The sequence below is a fragment of the Podarcis liolepis genome (assembly GCF_965112155.1).
Source record: "Podarcis liolepis genome assembly, chromosome: 5".
Taxonomy (NCBI): domain Eukaryota; kingdom Metazoa; phylum Chordata; class Lepidosauria; order Squamata; family Lacertidae; genus Podarcis; species Podarcis liolepis.
Window position 1 is genome coordinate 63,927,525 of NC_139556.1, and position 18,430 is coordinate 63,945,954.

Genomic DNA, 18,430 nt, shown 5'->3' on the forward strand with positions numbered 1-18,430 from the left:
GATGAGCGCCGCAACCCCAGAGTCATCCGTGACTGGACCTAATGGTCAGGGGTCCCTTTACCTTTACCCTGAGTGTGAACAAACAGAAGAGGCTGAATCTGCAGCCAGTGATAACTGTGTCCCATTCTTTCCATCACAGTCAAATGATTTGACAAGCACCAGTATGTCAATCTTGTCTGTGTCAAGCTTCTTCAGCAAGTTCTTCTATAGTGGGATCATTTACAGTACTGACAAACCAGCACTGTAAGACAGATAAAGTGAGAGAGATTAAAGACTTAGGAATTAGTACTGTATCATGATTCCCAAGGATGTAGCACCTTAGACACATACAGTGGTACCTTGATTCTCAGACGACTTGGTACTCAAACAACTTGGAACCCAAACATTGCAAACCCGGAGTAAGTGTTCCGGTTTGCAAACTTTTTCCGGAAGTCAAACGTGCTCCATTTTGAGTGTTATGCTTCCGATTTGAGAGCCACACTTCCATTCTGAGTGCCTGGGATCATCTGTATGTAAAGCGGAGACTGTACCACAGAACTGTGGCCTTTCCCTTTCCTGTAGTTGTCCTCTATCTCTGTAGAACCACTCAAAGAAAAAATATCCCTCCCAAATGGTGGTGAGAGAATATGCATAGCTAAAGGTATGATACATTTGCACTTAGAATGTGTGACACAGCACTATTATGTGGAATATATTCTTTTGTTGCACACATCCCATGACAGAATAGTTCTTGTTTCTCCGTCATCTTTTATTTTAAATCATTCCGTACAGTTGAAATATCAGATCAAATTATGCTGCGTAGATCACATCAATAACCGTTATTGTCCTTAACTTGAGATTTAAGCCTACACCAGTGCCAGCCAAGCTCAAGTTTGCCCTTCAACATCCTACACACCAAGTCGCCACAAGAGAAGTTGTGAGGAAGATGAAGATATGGAGTTACATCCATCTAAACAGAGAGAGCAACATCTGGGTATCAGCTGATTAGACATTGATGATTTTATTTTAATTCACTTCTTACACCCAAAACACACTAAAGTCATATGGCTGAATAGCTGTGATACTGAAGCACGTATTTGGAAGTGATGCTATTTTTTGGTACTCTGAAAAATTCATGCAGAGCTAAGCTCCACTTATTCATGGCTGCATCCATGATTCTCTCTCTGCTAGATCAAGGGATCTTGCTGTAATGGACTGCTGAGTTTTAATGTTGCCTAACAAAGGAATCCAACCCAACAGATGTACTAGTGGAAACTTGTTGTGCAACTGATTCTGCAATCTGTTTTACCACAAAGTTACCAGCATCTTGCTTACGCATTTGCTTGCACAACAGCATCCTACCGTTGGAACTCAAACACTGCAAACTCGGAAGTAAATGTTCCGGTTTGCAAACTTGGTTCGGAAGCTGAACGTGCTTCGTTTTGAGTGTTACGCTTCTGATTTGAGTTCCACAACTGGTGTAGGAAGGGGGGTGCAGTGGGTGTAGACCGCCCTGGGTGTCATCATTGAGGGGGGTGACAAAATGGCAAAAATATGTGTTTTTAAAATAAAACAAATTGGGCTAACAACACTTTTTTGAAAAAAACATAATACGTATTGAAACTTTTTAGTTCAGTCAACAAACACAACAAAACTGAACTTGACGCTGTGTAGTGGATGTGTATGTGTATGTTGACTTGTTTAGGTTAATTAATTGTCAGATGAAGTTATTAAACTTGTTTAAATTTTTTTTTTTAAAGTGTAATGTTCGGCTTCCAAAAAAAGTTCACAAACTGGAACACTTACTTCTGGGGTTACAGTGTTAAATTGTGTTTAACTGTATTTAAATTGGTTATATGTTTAAACGGAGTTATATGTTTAACTCTAAAAGGGTGTGGAGGCAGTGTCGTCTAGGGAGAAGGGGTGTGGCTGGGGAAAGTCCAGAGGGCCAGATTGAAAGGCATAGAGGGCGACAGTCAGTCCCCTGGCATCAAGTTCCCCATCCATTGTCTAAATTGAGGGGAAATACCTCCTTGGAGCAAAGTGTGAGTAACATCCAGGCAAAACTGAGATTAGCTGAAGAATGGAAGCACCTTTCAGTGATGCTGAATTTAGCGTAAATTGTATCATAAGACTTTCTCACATCCCAGAGAGTGAGCCAGTGTAGCCTGTTTATTCTGCTTGCGTTTACTTGTCTTCAAATGTCAACGTCACCTCTCCACATGCAACACTGAGAAAAGCTTTTAAGACAACACATTTTTGTCCCTGGACTGTGTATAGTCATACACTCACAGGTCTTGTGGATAAACAAGACAAACTACTAATAATGATCTTCTCTGTTCCTCCAGAAACATAATTTGTTGATTACAACATGCCTAATAATGCTAGCACTCATATGTGGTTGGTACATAGTTGTTGTTTTTTCAGTAGATGGGAGCCACTATTTAATGTATTGTTGGTCAAACCTTTTACCCTTTTTAATAGTTGTATCCTCTCTTTGATTCCAGCTGCTCTTTCCTATGGAGAAGAAAAGTGACCTGTGGCTTCTCAGCTTCCTGCCACAGCCTGCTCTCCATGACACTGTTTCAGTGAGGCTGCTGAAATTGGATGGGTAGCCTCTTCCAAAGGCAAGCAACATGGTTCCAACAGAGGGTGGCAAAGCTGGAGCAGTCCAAAGTGAGGAGGAAACCCTCACATAGGAAAGAGAAGAGAAGGCTGCAGGTTTGCATGGTGGTGTGGTGAGTTTTGTCGTGACCCACCTGATGTGTCCTCACAACCCAGCTGTGGGTCCTGATGACCCAGCTGTGGGTCCTGATGACCCAGCTGTGGGTCCTTCAACCTGTGAGTTGCAGATATAAGGTGTAGATTAACCTGCAGAAGGTGGTGCATAAGAGCCTTCCTTGGGCTCATATTGTTATGATCCAGTTTGGGGGTCAGAACTGGATTGTGAACTTTAAAACAACAGCATTGCTGTGTGTGCCAAGGTGATCAGGCCTCAGACACACAATCCAGGATCTCTCTTTTCAAGGAAGTATATAGACAAATAGCCAGACTAAAGTTGAAAAGCTTTATTTTCTGATCAAACATTTACAGACTGGGCATCCTTTCTGGAAAAGGGTAAATAAAAATTGGAGTGAAGGAGTCATCCTATCTAAGCAGACTAACCCTAATCCATACACATACCAAAGATGGAGTGATACTTATGCATACAAAGGATCCCGGCTAGTGATCCTTGCAACAAGCAAAAATAGAAAAAGACTGAGGCATGAGAAGGTGTTGCAGACACATTTGCCGCTATGGACAAGGCCAGCCCATCCATGAGGAGGCAGGATCCACAGGCGTAGCAGATCCCAATGTTTCACCTTCTTCCCTGGCCAGGGGGTGGGGGGCACCATTTGGTGGTTTGCCACAGGTGTTGAAATGTCTAGCACTGGTCCTGTCTATAGAGGTTTGCTGGGTAGCCTTCTCACAAATGGCACTGAGACAGAAGTTTTACATGGACAAAGATGGGAAGCAACATCCTCTCCAACAGGACCCAGAATGCCATAATGTTGCAAAAGCAGCAAAATCCATTGGTCAAATCCAGGGTTGTCCTAATGTCGTCCTCTCCTCGTTTCATGAGGCCAGTGCAAGCAGCAAAGTCCAGATTTGCTTGCCTCAGAGTTCCAGCTTGATTCTTCACACCTCTCATTTACCAGCCCCAAGCTCAGTTCTTTGTTCTTAGCCCGTGGAAACAAACAAAAAAACCCTCCAAATGCATACACATATACACATCCTTTCAATTATGCTGTCACTAAACAGTTGCTAAGGACATTTTGGCTTGGTATCAAGGTTACTGCTAAGTTTTGAGTCTATCTGGGTCATAGACACTTAACTTTAAAATGAAAGCATTTTAAGAGGTTTTAAAAACAGCAAGCAAGTTAGCACTTTTTGGGATGGATGGCTCACAAGTGTGAAGAGGGAACGTAAGTAATTGCTTACAGAATAGAAAACACTTCCCCAAATTTATTTTCAAATTTATCTTCCACTACTTTTCCATCTACTGAAATTTCCAAACCCTAAAGGGAGAAGATATTATAACATTCACTTTGAAAAAATGGAGATCATTGCTTGATTTAGTTCTATTTTACCATCGCCTGTCAACAACCAACTTTGCATTCTAAAGATGTCTGCTAATGTGACATGAAGTGAACTGCTTTTTCTCAACAATCTTCCTGAAAAGATCTGGGACATGAATTGCAGTGTATCAGTGACTTCTCTCCTCACAGCACACACAGCACACAGCACACAGGTCATCTGGCTGAAATGGAGAAGAAAAAACAACTCCTGTCACTGTGAAAAATAAAATTACCAAAAGCATAAGAGAGTGTGTAAGAGAGAGACAGAGGTTGTAATATGTGGTATTTCTTGTCAATATTCCCCGAAAGGAGGTTTAAAAATACTTTAATAAAGAATATTCAGTTGGCAGGTATATCAACATCATCAAAACATGTAATGGAGTGGGGAAGAAAAAATAATTTGAAACAGACTTTCTTATTTTGGCTTCAACTGATAACCTCTAGCAGTTTCCTTTAAATGTGATCCTTCCTCTTTTCTCAATTCAATATTTTTTTGTGGAAACGAAAGGCGCAGGAAGCTAATGCATGCAACGTTTCTTGGGCCCTAAGGTGAGGGTGTGTAATTAAGTGTGCCCTTGTAAATGCTCTCACCACTGTTAGACTGCCATTGGTAGCACTAGTAATGGCCATGGTTGGCATTTCAGCTTCTGAGTAAAGAGGATCTCTCTGTTACCTGTTTTGGATTTCCTCCCCTCATATGTTGCATGTGTGAAGCCCATCCATGAGGTCAGGTTAAGCCATTTGCCTTGGGCAGGACATCTGACTGCCTAACCCACTGTTGTGCAACAGGGAGGCACAGAAATATCTTAAGGAATAATGTGTGTGCATGTGTGTGCCATATACAGTATGTGGAAAACACAACCATCTGGTAAGAATGTCTAGTAATTATTTACCTTCTGCATTCTGGAGGATTCTGGTTGTGGCTTCAGTATTTCTCCCCACTGAAACAATCACATGTATTGGGTTAACTCTGAGGCACTCAAAATGAACACAAAATAAATTAGAGCCATAAGTAGCACCTTACTATAAATCATTGTTTAAAAGTCGGTAGGAGGACATGTCATTCTGCAGGACACTTTGCTACTGATCTTAAGGTGGCCATACTTGAATAATGTTTTTTTCATGCAACAACTGTGTATGAAAATTATTCACACGTGATGCAGGATATTATACCAGTCATAAGAATACAATGTGTGGATAACTGGAAAGCCTTGATGTTATCACCTGAAATTCTTTGGCATTACAAGTAAAAACTGATTTTTTAACAGATTTTTATACGTGAACTGCATACATTGATTAATGCTTCTAAGGAAATCCCACCATAGCGGATACATCTTCTCCAGCCTTTTGAACTTTTATATCCTCCTTTAGCCTTAAATTCTAATGGTGTGAACCATTTTCCATCGGAACCCTTGATACATTTCCTTGAAACTCCTATGACAAACAGATAAGCCACATCAATGTGACTCACTTATCCCATCTGGCAAATTTCACTGAAGAGAGAAAGAAGTCCTGCCAACAGGAGATTCTTTTCTAATATCTACTTCGGAAAAAAGATATGAACAAAGATTGTGTCATGAACTAGGGCTGTGCACCAGAGTTGACCAAGTCGCAGGGCAAAACTGGCATATTAGGAGGGACTCTGGCATCAGGCGAATCAGATACCAACAAACACAGATCACTACAGGCCAGGTTGGATGGCCCAGAGCAATCGGTGGTTGTCAAGGGGTGGGGCATTAGGCAGAAAGGAGAGGAGGACATCATGCAGGAAAATCACAATAAAAGACCCTGACTTACCCTGACTTCTGGGATTAGGAAGGAACCTGCTACCTGAGCCTGCTTCCTGAGAGAAGCCACTTGCAAAGGAGCAGGTTTATGATCCTGCAGCTGCATTGTGCTTTTTGCAAGCAGCTTAAATGCTGGGTGGGATGGGGGTCCCAGTGTTGATCCAAGATGGGTCAACCTGACACCCTCCTCCCAAATGAGAGCTATGGGGCAGATCAGAGGGGCACAGCCCTAGAATGAATGCTGGAAAGGAATTTCAGCATAGGGCTTAAACAGGGCTTCTCCAACATCTCCTTTGCACTTGGACACGGAGAAAAGGCCAAGAGGCTCCTTTTTCTCACAGCCAGGCATTCTGGGCAACATGGCCAGGCCTTGTGCTATTGCACAACCAAAATATTTTCATCTGCTGTTGGTATCACATTCGTTTAGCAGATGCAATCCCATGTATAATTATATTATTCCAACACAATGGTTACCTGCTGTGAATCTATTCTTATAGAAAACACCTTTACTTCTTCCACAGCGTACTTTCAGTGTTCGGACCTCAACACTCAAATCTTGTCTTTCATTATTCTGCATGCCTTTTCCTAGATGAAATCAAGAAATGTATGTCAGCTGTTACAATACCCATATTTTGGCCTTCCAGAGAATGACAGTGGTCTTACCAGATTATTGATCCTGCTAAGAGGATGTGGTACGAAGTGTGAATTCACGTCAGAGTGAAAACAAAACACTGTGACTGCCCCAAACCTTTGCAGGCACAAACTCACTGAAAGCAAGATTACATATGACTGTCCTGATAGCTTTATTAGCACAAATAATCAAGAATGCAGTAGTGAAACAGGATGCTCTGTCCCTCATTTACGGACTTTTGTTGAACTCACTTTGTTGCTCCCCAGAGGACGCAGGTTTCTTCATTTCTCCCTGGAGTACTTTGCTGCTCCCAGGTACTGCGGCAGAACTATTCTGAGCCTGCTGGAGAACTGAAGAGGACACGTGTTAGGAAAACAAGGGCATTGCCACCTTATTGTTAAATTAAATGGCTAAAATGAATTGTAAATTATTTGAAGCTTATAAAAGAGCTGAGAGCCTCAAGTAAAGTTCAGGTGTAAGGTTGGCACAATCTTAACAGTGTGCTTGGTTTGATTTCTTCTAAGTTGGCATCACCAGCTATACTAGTAAAAGGATACTGTGTGCCCTTAGAGGACGATGCTTGATCTGGCAAGTGCTATTTTCTGAACTACTAAGAGACCCAGGTAGCAGCTCTTCAGAACTCTACTTTGGCCCAGGGCCTCTTATTAGTGACATCTACTTCAATCCACTCTTGTAATAAGCTACTTATCCATCTCAAGTATAAACTCTTTCCAGGGACATTACTTATCACACACACTAGTTGCTCTGTGACACATAACCTATAAAAGAATATTAACAGCATTAACAAAAAGCAACCAAAAAGTAAACTAATCACTGTTAAGTTCATGCACACACTCTCCACACCCCAATGACTGATAATCTTTCACTCTATTCAGCTCATAAAAATATACATACATTAGTTGGTAAAAACTACAGACATTCCTAGACATTAATTCTTAGTATTGACTTTACTGAGTTTTGAATATTCTGGTTCATGTTTAATTATTTTAGGGTACTCATTTTACTTTGCAAACCACCTTGCTATTCTTCACAATAAAAGGCAATCTATTGGAAAAAGTAAACAAAATACATTATTATTATTATTATTATTATTATTATTATTATTATTATCCCAGGACTCAGGCAGAGGGCTGAGGCAAAGTGAATGCATGGCTTCTACGGGATTTTGTGGCCCAAAGACTGGCTGACTACCATTTCTCAGTAAATGCTGATGACTTTTCTATCTTTAAGGCTTATTTGATTGGTTAAGCACAGCCAACAAGATAACTTACCATTTTCTAGGCTCTCGTATAATGGCTGTAAATTTTGATATGCTTCCAGGTTCTCCTTGCAGAAGATCTCCTCTATTGCTAACACATTGGTCTGAATGCTCTCAAGGACATTGCATACCACTTTAGAAATATCATTTGGTTTTGCAGTTACCCTATCACACCAATTCTAGAAAGAAACAATACAGACTTTTTAAACATATTTAGAGCGAAAATGCAAAGTAGCTTTTCCATTTCCCACCAGATCTAACAGCAGATTACTGGATGGTTATCCCAGCACAATCAAAGGAAGCAAAAATTGTCAAGGCAGTTTTATCTTCCTTTGCCAGATTCAAATACCCTGCACACTTAGCATCCCTCAGACCAGCTAATGTCCTTTCCTATGCTTTTTATCAATGCCAGAGAAAGCCTCAAGGCATTTGGCCACTTGTTCTTCAGAAACAAGCCACAATCTGCTGCTGTTATGGGGCTTGTCTTCTTTGTTTTTTCCTGTGGCTCACATCCCCCACTAACTAGTAAGGAAGTAGCTGTCTTATTACAAAACAATTTCAGAAATAGACTGGAAAGAGAAGTTGCTGAATTACAACTTATTACCAAACTTAAAACCTTGGAGAGATCTGGTCTGAATAGAGACATTGGATTCTTATCGCATTACACATAATAAAGCTATTTTCAGCCATCTCTCGGCTTGCTTTTTCCTGTAAGACCAATTGCCGTTAACAGTCGTCAACAGGTTTACCACACCTATCAGCCAATCACCCATTCCCACCACCCTTCTGAGTAATACCCCTCCCCACCCTCTCACTATATATAAGGGTCTGGTGACTTCTGTTTCAGTGTATCTGAAGAAGTGTGCATGCACACGAAAGCTCATACCAATACAAACTTAGTTGGTCTCTAAGGTGCTACTGGAAGGGGGGGGGGGAAATTATTTTGTTTTGACTATGGCAGACCAACACGGCTACCTACCTGTAACTGACTTGTAAGGTTTCTCCTTCCGTGCAATGTTTTTTGTTGTTATTAGAATATTTTTATACCAACTGCTCCTAAAGAAACTCAGGAGTGATGAGTGGAGGCTACTCCCTGAATCCTGTGGGGAAGGTTAGGCTGGGAGAGTGCAAATGGCCTATGTTCACCCAGTGAACTTCATCATAGAATCATAAAATTGGAAGGGACCTGAGGATCATCTAGTCCAACCCTGACTGAGTGGAGTTGGAGTCCAGATCTTTGCATCCAAGTCTGGCTCCCTGTTGACCATACTGCACTGCCTCTCATGCTGTGCTCCACCTATAACCCAGAAAACCTTTCTGGTTGTAGGGACAAAGATTTCACACTCTTACTTTAGTTGGACTTCACATGTCCAGGTGGGATTTTAAAAAAAATTAATTCAATGCCTATAATAATCACCTTAAAATCTTTTTCGGAGATTCTTTTCTTGTCTCGCAGGAGATAGAGGAAAGGGAAAGTATCTTTGATTGCCAAAGAAATCTGTACTTTATGGGCTCTGAACCACCAAAAAATTTCATCTGAAGTACCTGGAGCAGACATGCTATAAACAAAGCAAGAAGTATCACAACACAAAAAAGTCAATGAAAGCAATAAATAACATGGCTATTTAAAGAAGCATTTCAAGCACAAAGAATTGTATAGCATATAAACAGAAAGAAACTGTACAGCATATTTCATAGATTAATACAGAAACTGAGGTGGAAAAACTACCTTTTCTCAGCAGATATTTTCGGAATATAGCAATCTTCATGAAAGCATCTGGGAAATGAACTGCAGCATATCCTTGAATCTTCTTTCTCACTTACAATACATACATCATCATGTTCAGACTGAAGAGGAAAAAACAGTCACTGTAAAAAATAAATTTATCAAAATGTGTGTGTGTGTTTTAATACGTGGTGTTTCTTGTACACCACCTTGTGAGGGCAAAAGCCCCAAATTGTGGTTTAAAAGGATATTCAGCCGGCAGACACATCATCAGTATCAAAATAAACAATGGTGTGGGAAAGAATATTTTTTTGAAATCAGATTTTTGTTATTTTTAATGCAACAAATATCCTCTGGTAGTATTTTTAAATATATTCAGTTTATTACACGGTATATACTCAACATCTTCCTATTTTCTCATTTTAGTACATATGTGACAACCTGAAGATCAGGAAGCTAACACAGGTAACATTTATTGGACCCTAAAATAAGCAGAGAGAGTGTATAGATAAGGTTCCCTTGTAAAATGACTCACTATTGATTAGTCTACCACTGGTAACACTAATAAATGGCCATGACTGACTTTTCAGGTTCTGCCCCTGTTTTATTTATTTTTTATTCCACAGCTGTGTGCAAAGGATCGCCCCGCCACTACCAAAGCCGCGAGTGGAGGGTCAAGGGATTTTGGCAGTGGGATGAGACAACCCACCTGCCAATAATGTTTTGACATAATGACATCATGTGGATTGTCCCATCTGCCTGCCAAAGTTGGCCCGCGTGGAGAGGCCAGATAAAAATGGCCAGAAAGGTACCCCATTGCAGTCGTACCTTGGTTCTCGAAAGCCTTGTGACTCGAACGTTTTGGCTCGTGAACGCTGCAAACCTGGAAGTGAGTGTTCCGGTTTGAGAACATTTTTTGGAAGCCAAACGTCTGACATGGTTTCCGCTGCTTCCGATTGAGTGCAGAGAGCTCCTATAGCCAATTGGTTTTCAAATGTTTTTGGAAGTCGAACAGACTTCCAGAACAGATTCTATTTGAGAACCAAGGGTACGACTGTACTTAACTTAAAGCATAGCTTACTTCTTTGGCAGTGTGAGCAGTTGTAGTGGAAATTTCAAAGAAATTGTGAGCAGGATCCCTGCCTTTGACTAAGATAGCACTCTTGTGTCTTGTTTCAATACTGTTAAAGTTTTGTAAAAAAATAAATAAATCATTGGATAAGGGATTGAGCCATTGTTGTCATCACTGGCGTTAGATTTTGTCCTTCATGTGTGCCACCATCATTTTGTGGGGCAAGCAAGCTGGGCAAAGAGCCTCCCACCACAATGCCTATTGAACTGCAAATCTCACTCACACATGAAGCTTCCTCTCTCTCTCTCTCTCGTTTTGTTTTTCTTTGTTATATATTATGTTTTGTAGTGCCTTATGTAGATGTAAACTGTGGTACAACCATTTTAGGTGAGGGGAAGTTAGGAAATATCTAAATACATAAGTGAATAAATAAACTGTGCATATGCTAGTTTAAATCTAGTAAAACTGTTAAGGAAATGTTTACCATCGTTGTCCTGTTGGAATTTTGTGGTGGCTCAGGTAGCAGTCCCCTCTGAAATAAACATCACAATTATTAGGTTTACTGTGAGGCATAATCAGAATCCCAAAACATCACCTGAATTTAGGAAGTGAACTCATAAGAAATTAGACACCTTACTACGGATATATGTTTAAAATAGAGTAGGAGAATATTTCATTCCGCTGGGACATTCTGCTGCTAACCTTAAAGTTGCCATGCATGAACAATGATATGTAAAAGTTGGTTCTGATGTGAAACTGCTGAATTACATTCATTTGAGCCTGAAGAGAAACAGTGGTTTCTTAGCCCACTGCAGATGTTAATTGACTCAGTACAGTGGTACCTTGGGTTAAGTACTTAATTCGATCCAGAGGTCCATTCTTAACCTGAAACTGTTCTTAACCTGAAGCACCACTTCAGCTAATGGGGCCTCCTGCTGCTGCTGCGCCGCCAGAGCACGATTTCTGTTCTCATCCTGAAGCAAAGTTCTTAAAACCGAGGTACTATCTCTGGGTTAGCGGAGTCTGTAAACTGAAGCGTATGTAACCTGAAGCGTAACCCAAGGTACCACTCTATTACTAAGGGCTCATCCACACTTATTTGTCCCACCGCTTTCCCCAGGGAAAACCTGCTGCTTGGGGTTGAATTGGAACAAATGGCAATTCATTTTCCTCTGACCTCACTGTCAGGTACAAGGAAGCTACCTTGCACACCTCCCGTCAGCAAGGGTGGGGTTGGGATAACAGATAGTCAGGGAAAGTACACTTTGTGGTTTTTGATGAAGCACCCGAGCTCCGTCTGTTCCTCTTGCTCACTCTTTATTCTCCTCCCTCTTTATTGCGTAAGAATGTTATGAAGGTAACTCCAGTTATATAGTGTAGAATTCGAAGCTATCATTGTGTATATCATCACCATTGTTGTTGTTCTCGTCATTACACACACACACAACACTTTCCCCCCCCAAGGGGACTCAAGTCAGCTTGAAAATAACATACTCATTTTGAGAACAAAATATGTGGATAATTATCTGTAAAACCTTAATGGTATCATCTGAAATTCCTTTGGAGTTCCAAGTAAGAAAATGAGGCATTAAAATTACGGCTGTTACAAGTGAACTACATACCTTTATTAATGTGTCTAATGAAGTCTTCCCACATTGGATACTTCTCCTCCACCATTTCCAGTGTTTACGTCCTCCTTCAATCTCAAATTGTGATGGTGTGAACCACTTTCCATTGGGACCCTCAATACTTTTTCTTGAAACTCCTTTGACAAACAGAACAGTCTCATTAATTCAGTTACAGATAGGTAGCCGTGTTGGTCTGCCATAGTCAAAATAAAAAAATTTCTTCCAGTAGCACCTTAAAGACCAACTAAGTTAGTTCTTGGTATGAGCTTTCATGTGCATGCACATGCGTGTATCTGAAGAAGTGTGCATGCACACGAAAGCTCATACCAAGAACTAACTTAGTTGGTCTTTAAGGTGCTACTGGAAGAAATTTTTTTATTTAGTCTCATTAATGTTATGCACCTATACCAGGCATAGGCAACCTCTGCCTGCCAGATATTTTAGGACTACAACTCCCATGATCCCTAGTGAACAGGACTGGTGGTCAGGGATGATGGGAAATGTAGTCCCAAAACATCTGGTGGGCCGAGGTTGCCTATGCCTGACCTATCCCATTCAGCAGACTTCACTGAATAGAGAAAGAAGCCAAGATGGTGGTGTGGAAGTCGGAAAGAAACTTCAGGCTGATGACAGCTAATGCCAAACTTCAAGGCCCCTCAGAATGAACCAGCCCATCACCACAGCTAGACTCCCTGTCCCCTGCTTTCCTCCCTGTCCCCCTTCCTCCTGTACACGGTCACAATAAACTGTTTCTTTATTTTTTGAAAAAAATGGGAGCAATCGTCAATTACTTTTCATTCAGATTTATGGGTTGTGATAAGTGCCATGTATAAATGTAGATTAATGCATTGATGATAAAGAGAATCAACATGGCACTGTTCTGTTACAAAAACAAAACATTTAAAGCTAAATAAAATCATTTAAGCATGCATTAATAAATAGGGAAAGATTTCAAAAGCACTGATTGCACCATTGTGGTACTGATGGAATTATTTTAGGCTTGCCCAGGTTCACAGGATACAGTGCAATATAATTAAAGAGCTTTATAGGATATTAGTATTCAAAGTATTCCCAGAAAATGAAAGATACTCACATACCACCCACATTGATGCCTCCTCCTCCCAACACCACACATTTATGCAAACACCATTTTTAAAATTTGCTATTGGTATCGCATCCCTTAAACAGATGTAATTATACATTTACTCTTCCAAATGATTACCTGTTGCAAATATATCCGTATGTAAAATGCCTTGTGCTGTTCCACAGGTTACGAGCAGTGTCGTGCCCTGGAAATCCAGACTTTGCTCTTGCGTCCCTTTTCCAAGATGAAATGAAGAAATAGATGTCAAAGGTTACAGTTCCCATATTTTGGGCTGCCAACAAATGACAGTAGTCTTAAGGCAACCTGCTCGCTGTCATCTCTGGAAGCTTCCTAATCATGATGTGTCTTACGGCAACTCAAAAGAGGACCTATTAGTCGTGCTGTATCCAGAAAATGTGCATCTTATGGGGCCCAGAGAAGGGCCTTCTCTACTGTGGCCCCCACATTACAGGGGAATGCAGCTGCTCTGCCGGCTGGTGAAAACTTACCTATGTGAATAGGCACTCCTGGGCAATGAACCTTAGGACCAGCTTTACTGAACTTTGAATATGCTGGTTTATGGTTTATCGTTATTCTGGCGAACTGGTTTTATTTTGTAAGCCACATTGTTATATTTCAAAATAAACACCAGCCTATCAATAATTTTCAATACATAAATTAATGCACAAGTATGTCATTTGTGGTGGCAGGCAGAGGACTGAAACAAAGTAAATGCTTGGCTGGGAAAAGACTTGAACAGGGCTTTGTGGCTCAAACACGGACTATACCATTCCTCAAATCCAAATGAATTTGTTTCTTTTTGGCTATATATCTTTAAGGCTCAACTGGTAGGTTTAGTCCCCAATACAAGATGATTTACCATTTCCTAGGCTTTCATATAGCGGCCATAAGTCTTGATATGCTGCCAGGTTACTGCTGCAGAAGATTTCCTCTATTGCTAACACATTGCCCTGAACGCTCTCAAGGACATCGTATACCACTCTTTGAATATCATTTGGATCTGCAGTTACCCATTCTTGCCAATTCTAGAAAGAAACAATACAGGGTTTTTAAATCTCTGTCTTCAAAACATCTTTTAGAATACAGAGTAACTTTCCCATTTCCCACCAGATCTAACAGAGTAACTTTCCCATTTCCCACCAGATCTAACAGAGTAACTTTCCCATTTCCCACCAGATCTAACAGCAGATTATTTGGATAATCATCCCAGCACCATCAAAGGAAGCAGAAATTGTCAATGTAATTTTATCCTCCTTTGCCAAGTTCAAATACCTTGCGCAGCTTACATTTCTCTGAACACTAACATCCTATCCTATGCCTACTACCAATGGCAGAGAAAGACTCAAGGCCACTTTTTCAGAAACAAGCCACAAACTGGATGGAATCAGCACCAAGGGCCTTCTGGCAGTTCCCTCAGTGCAAGAAGTGAGGTTACAGGGAACCAGGCAGAGGGCCTTCTCGGTAGCAGTGCCTGCCCTGTGCCTGCCCTCCCATCAGATGTCAAGGAAATAAATAACTATCCAACTTTTAGAAGACATCTGAAGGCAGCCCTGTTTAGGGAGGTTTTTCTATATTGTGCTGTATTGTGTTTTGGGGAGTGGCTGGGGAAACCTAGCCAGATAGGTGGGGTATAAATAATACATTATTATTATTATTATTATTATTATTATTATTATTATTATTATTATTATTGAATTGCACAATTGGAAAGGGCCCTGAGAATGATTGAGTCCAACCCTCTGCAATGGATGAATATGCAGCTGTCCGGTGCAGGGATCAAACCTGCAATCTTGGTGTTATCAGCACCATGTTCTAACCAATTTAGCTATCCAGGCTGCTGCTATTTCATTTCATTTCACTTTTAATTTGTATACCATCTTTCTATATACACAAGACAGTTTACTATATGAAGAAACAACAAAATATACAAAGGCACACATAACAATCCGGTGCAAAACAAAGAAGTCATAATAAAAATGTGACTTAAAATAAATATCTTATATCAAATAAAGGAATATGTGATAATCAGTTAGAATAAAGCACGACACTCCCAAAGTATCAACAAATAATAATTAAACAGAAATTCACTCTCAATGATAGCAATAAGTCATTACTAAATTATAATCAATTAAAAACAGCAAATTTACAATGCATTAAAAAGTATGTTAAAAAATTGAATTGAGCAACAAAGCAGGAATTTAACCAGAAAATAATTGCCTCAGTTAGATACAATAGTCACCTGAAAATCTTCTTCAGAGATTATATTCTTGTCTCGCAGGCCACAGAGAAAAGGAAACGGGTCTCTAATTGCAAGAGAAATCTCCATTTTATGGGCTCTGAACCACTCCAAAATTTCAGCTGAAGTACCTGGAGCAGACATACTACAAACAACACAAAACTATGTTTTAAAGACCTTGAAAATAATGTGGTTTATAAACAAGCAAGATTAAGCATTATCTAGCGTTTATCTAGAATGATTCTCAAAAATGAGAAACCCTATCATGGAATCCTTAGCTTTAGATCAGGGTGTGGAAATAATTGTGTTGCGATTTCCTCTTTCCACTTCGACGCAGGTTTAGATGTTCTTTGCGAATAACACCAACCCGGGTTAATTTACCCTGGTCTTCTTCTGCATTTAATCTGAGTCCCCACCTGTTGCAGAAGGGGGGGTCCCTCCGGAGTCTGTCGCTCTTTTGCGAGAGGCAGACTAGAGCAGATGGGAAGCGCGGTTCCCCCGGAGCGCCTTTTCCTTGCGGAGGAGACCGACCTGTCCCTTGACTTACCTTTCTGCTTTGACTGAGCGGAGATGGGGCTGTGAGGCTGTGGGGCTGAAGAAAGCAGGAGGAGGAATTCCCCGTCCAGAAGAGCGAGAGAAAACGAAAGGAAACTCAACGTCTTCCAGTCGAGGGCTGGCGCTGCCTGCTCTGAGCTGCGCTCGGGGAGAAGTGAGGAACTCTGCCCGTTTCATGGAAAGGAAATCATCACGGAGACAGAAATCAGGAAAGGAAACCGAAACTGGAGGAACGCTTGATGAGAAGCCATGAGTCCCCCCCTGCCCCGTGAGTCAAAAACTGTGCATAAGATATTTCTCACGTTAAAAGAAATATTACTCTTGTCAGTCTCTGACTTTGAGAGGACCCTCCCGTTCTCCATCACAAATCATGACCACAGCCTGCAGGTAAGGACTTGTGTCGGATCCAGTCCAGGGATTTCTGACTAGTTCCTTCAGTGCCTCTGAATGACTGTGGGTGATCTCTATGGTGTGAACTTAAAGCAGAGCCATTAATACACACACACACACACACACACACACCACCCTATACCCGAAAAGATCAGCATAAAAACCACAGTATACCGGTATATAACCAAAACAAAAACAGCAACCCAATAACACTCCTCCACAAGAAAGAGCCACGTTTTAAAAGGGTATAAGATGTAAATCAGGCAAAGGCCTGGTTAAAAAGGAACGTTTTTGCCTGGCGCCTAAAGGTGCGTAATGAAGGCACCAGGTGAGCATTCCACAGACGGGGAGCCACTGCATGAGTTTGAGAAAGGAATGGCATCAATTTGAGAAAAGCGTGGCAGGGATGGGGGAACTCTTTTCAGTCATTGAGCTGCGTTCCCTGCTAGACAAACCTTTCAGGGGATGGATGCGTTGGTTGGAGAGGCCAGAAAGAAAAGTTGGTGGAGCAGTATATACGTGAATTTACTTGCACACTCCTCTCTATCATCCAAGCAGGGAAGAAGCATTATCAGAGTTCGAGGACACATTGTGGCTTGGCAGAAACACTCAAGGAGTGTGCAATGGAGGGGTGTGTTAAAGTTATATGCAGTGCTATTTTTCTAGAAAAAGAGGTGCCAGAACTCACAACGAATGCCTTTCTTCTCTTATAATGGCAATGGTGCCCACCTGAGAATTCTAGCGAGTTCTGTCTGAAAAAAGCCCTGGCTATATGTTTAAAGTCTGTTGTGGGTTGTTGTTTCTTTGTATGGGGACAGAACTGGTGTTTATCCACTGGGTGTGGTGGTGACTGCATCTGGAGCTATAAGCCTCCTGATTTAACAAGAGGTCTGAAATCTGAGCACCTGCCTATGTAGATATTTAACTAGGGCTGCTTACATCACAGAGAGAGACACAGGTGCTGTGAGATGCCAGCATTCAGAGAACGGAGAGAGGTGCATTTTGAATTTAGCAATAAAAACTATGTTCAAATTTTGTATGGGATGAGGATTAGAGGGAGAATGTTTTAAAGAACTGAACCACTGCTAGTTCTTTTTGTTACTTTGTAACGTTTAGGTCTTTAAGACTAAAGAGTAATAATGTTTTTAAAAGTTTTTTTCCTGCACAAGAGTCCAGACTTCCAATGTACAACACTAAAAGGGTGTGGAGGCAGTGTCATCTAGGGAGAAGGGGTGTGGCTGGGGAAAGTCCAGAGGGCCAGATTGAAAGGCATAGAGGGCCACAACCAGTCCCCTGGCCTCAATCCATTGTCCAAATTGAGGGGAAATACCTCCTTGGGGCAAAGTGTGAATGAGATCCAGGCAAAACTGAGATTAGCTGAAGAATGTAAGCACCTTTCAGTCATGCAGAATTCTTGACTTAGCGTAAATTGTATCATAATACTTTCTCACATCCCAGAGAGTGATCCAATGTAGCCTGTTTATTCTGCTTGCATTCATTAGTCTTCAAATGTCAACTTCACCTCTCCACATGCAACATTGACAAAAGCTTTTAAGACAACACATTCTTGTCCCTGGACTGTGTATAGTCATGCACTCACAAGTCTTATGGATACACAAGACAAACTACTAATAATGTTCTTCTTTGTTCCTCCAGGAACATAATTTGTTGTTTATAAAGTGCCTAATAATGCTAGCATCCCATCACATATGTGGATGGTATATAGTTTTTTTCAGTAGATGGGAGCCACTATTTAATGTCTTGTTGGTCAAACCTTTTACCCTTTTTAATAGTTGTATCCTCTCTTTGATTCCAGCTGCTCTTTCCTATGGAGAAGAAAAGTGACCTGTGGCTTCTCAGCTTCCCACCACAGCCTGCTCTCCATGACACTGTTTCAGTGAGGAAACTCAGGAGCGGTGAGTGC

The 18,430-nt window shown here is 41.1% G+C and overlaps 1 protein-coding gene across 1 annotated transcript; it reads right to left on the reverse strand.

Moving 5' to 3' along the window:
* Positions 1-3,032: 3,032 nt before the first annotated feature.
* LOC310707995 (uncharacterized protein) lies at positions 3,033-16,437 on the reverse strand. The gene is made up of 14 exons (XM_083505657.1): positions 16,109-16,437; positions 15,565-15,706; positions 14,185-14,350; positions 13,443-13,538; positions 12,215-12,357; positions 11,077-11,124; positions 9,524-9,642; positions 9,212-9,353; positions 7,808-7,973; positions 6,767-6,865; positions 6,359-6,469; positions 5,389-5,531; positions 4,991-5,038; positions 3,033-4,279 (listed from the first exon to the last, which is right to left on the reverse strand). Exons 1-14 carry the CDS (start codon positions 16,291-16,293, stop codon positions 4,226-4,228), a joined length of 1,662 nt encoding a protein of 553 aa, XP_083361783.1. The 5' UTR covers positions 16,294-16,437; the 3' UTR covers positions 3,033-4,225.
* Positions 16,438-18,430: the final 1,993 nt, after the last annotated feature.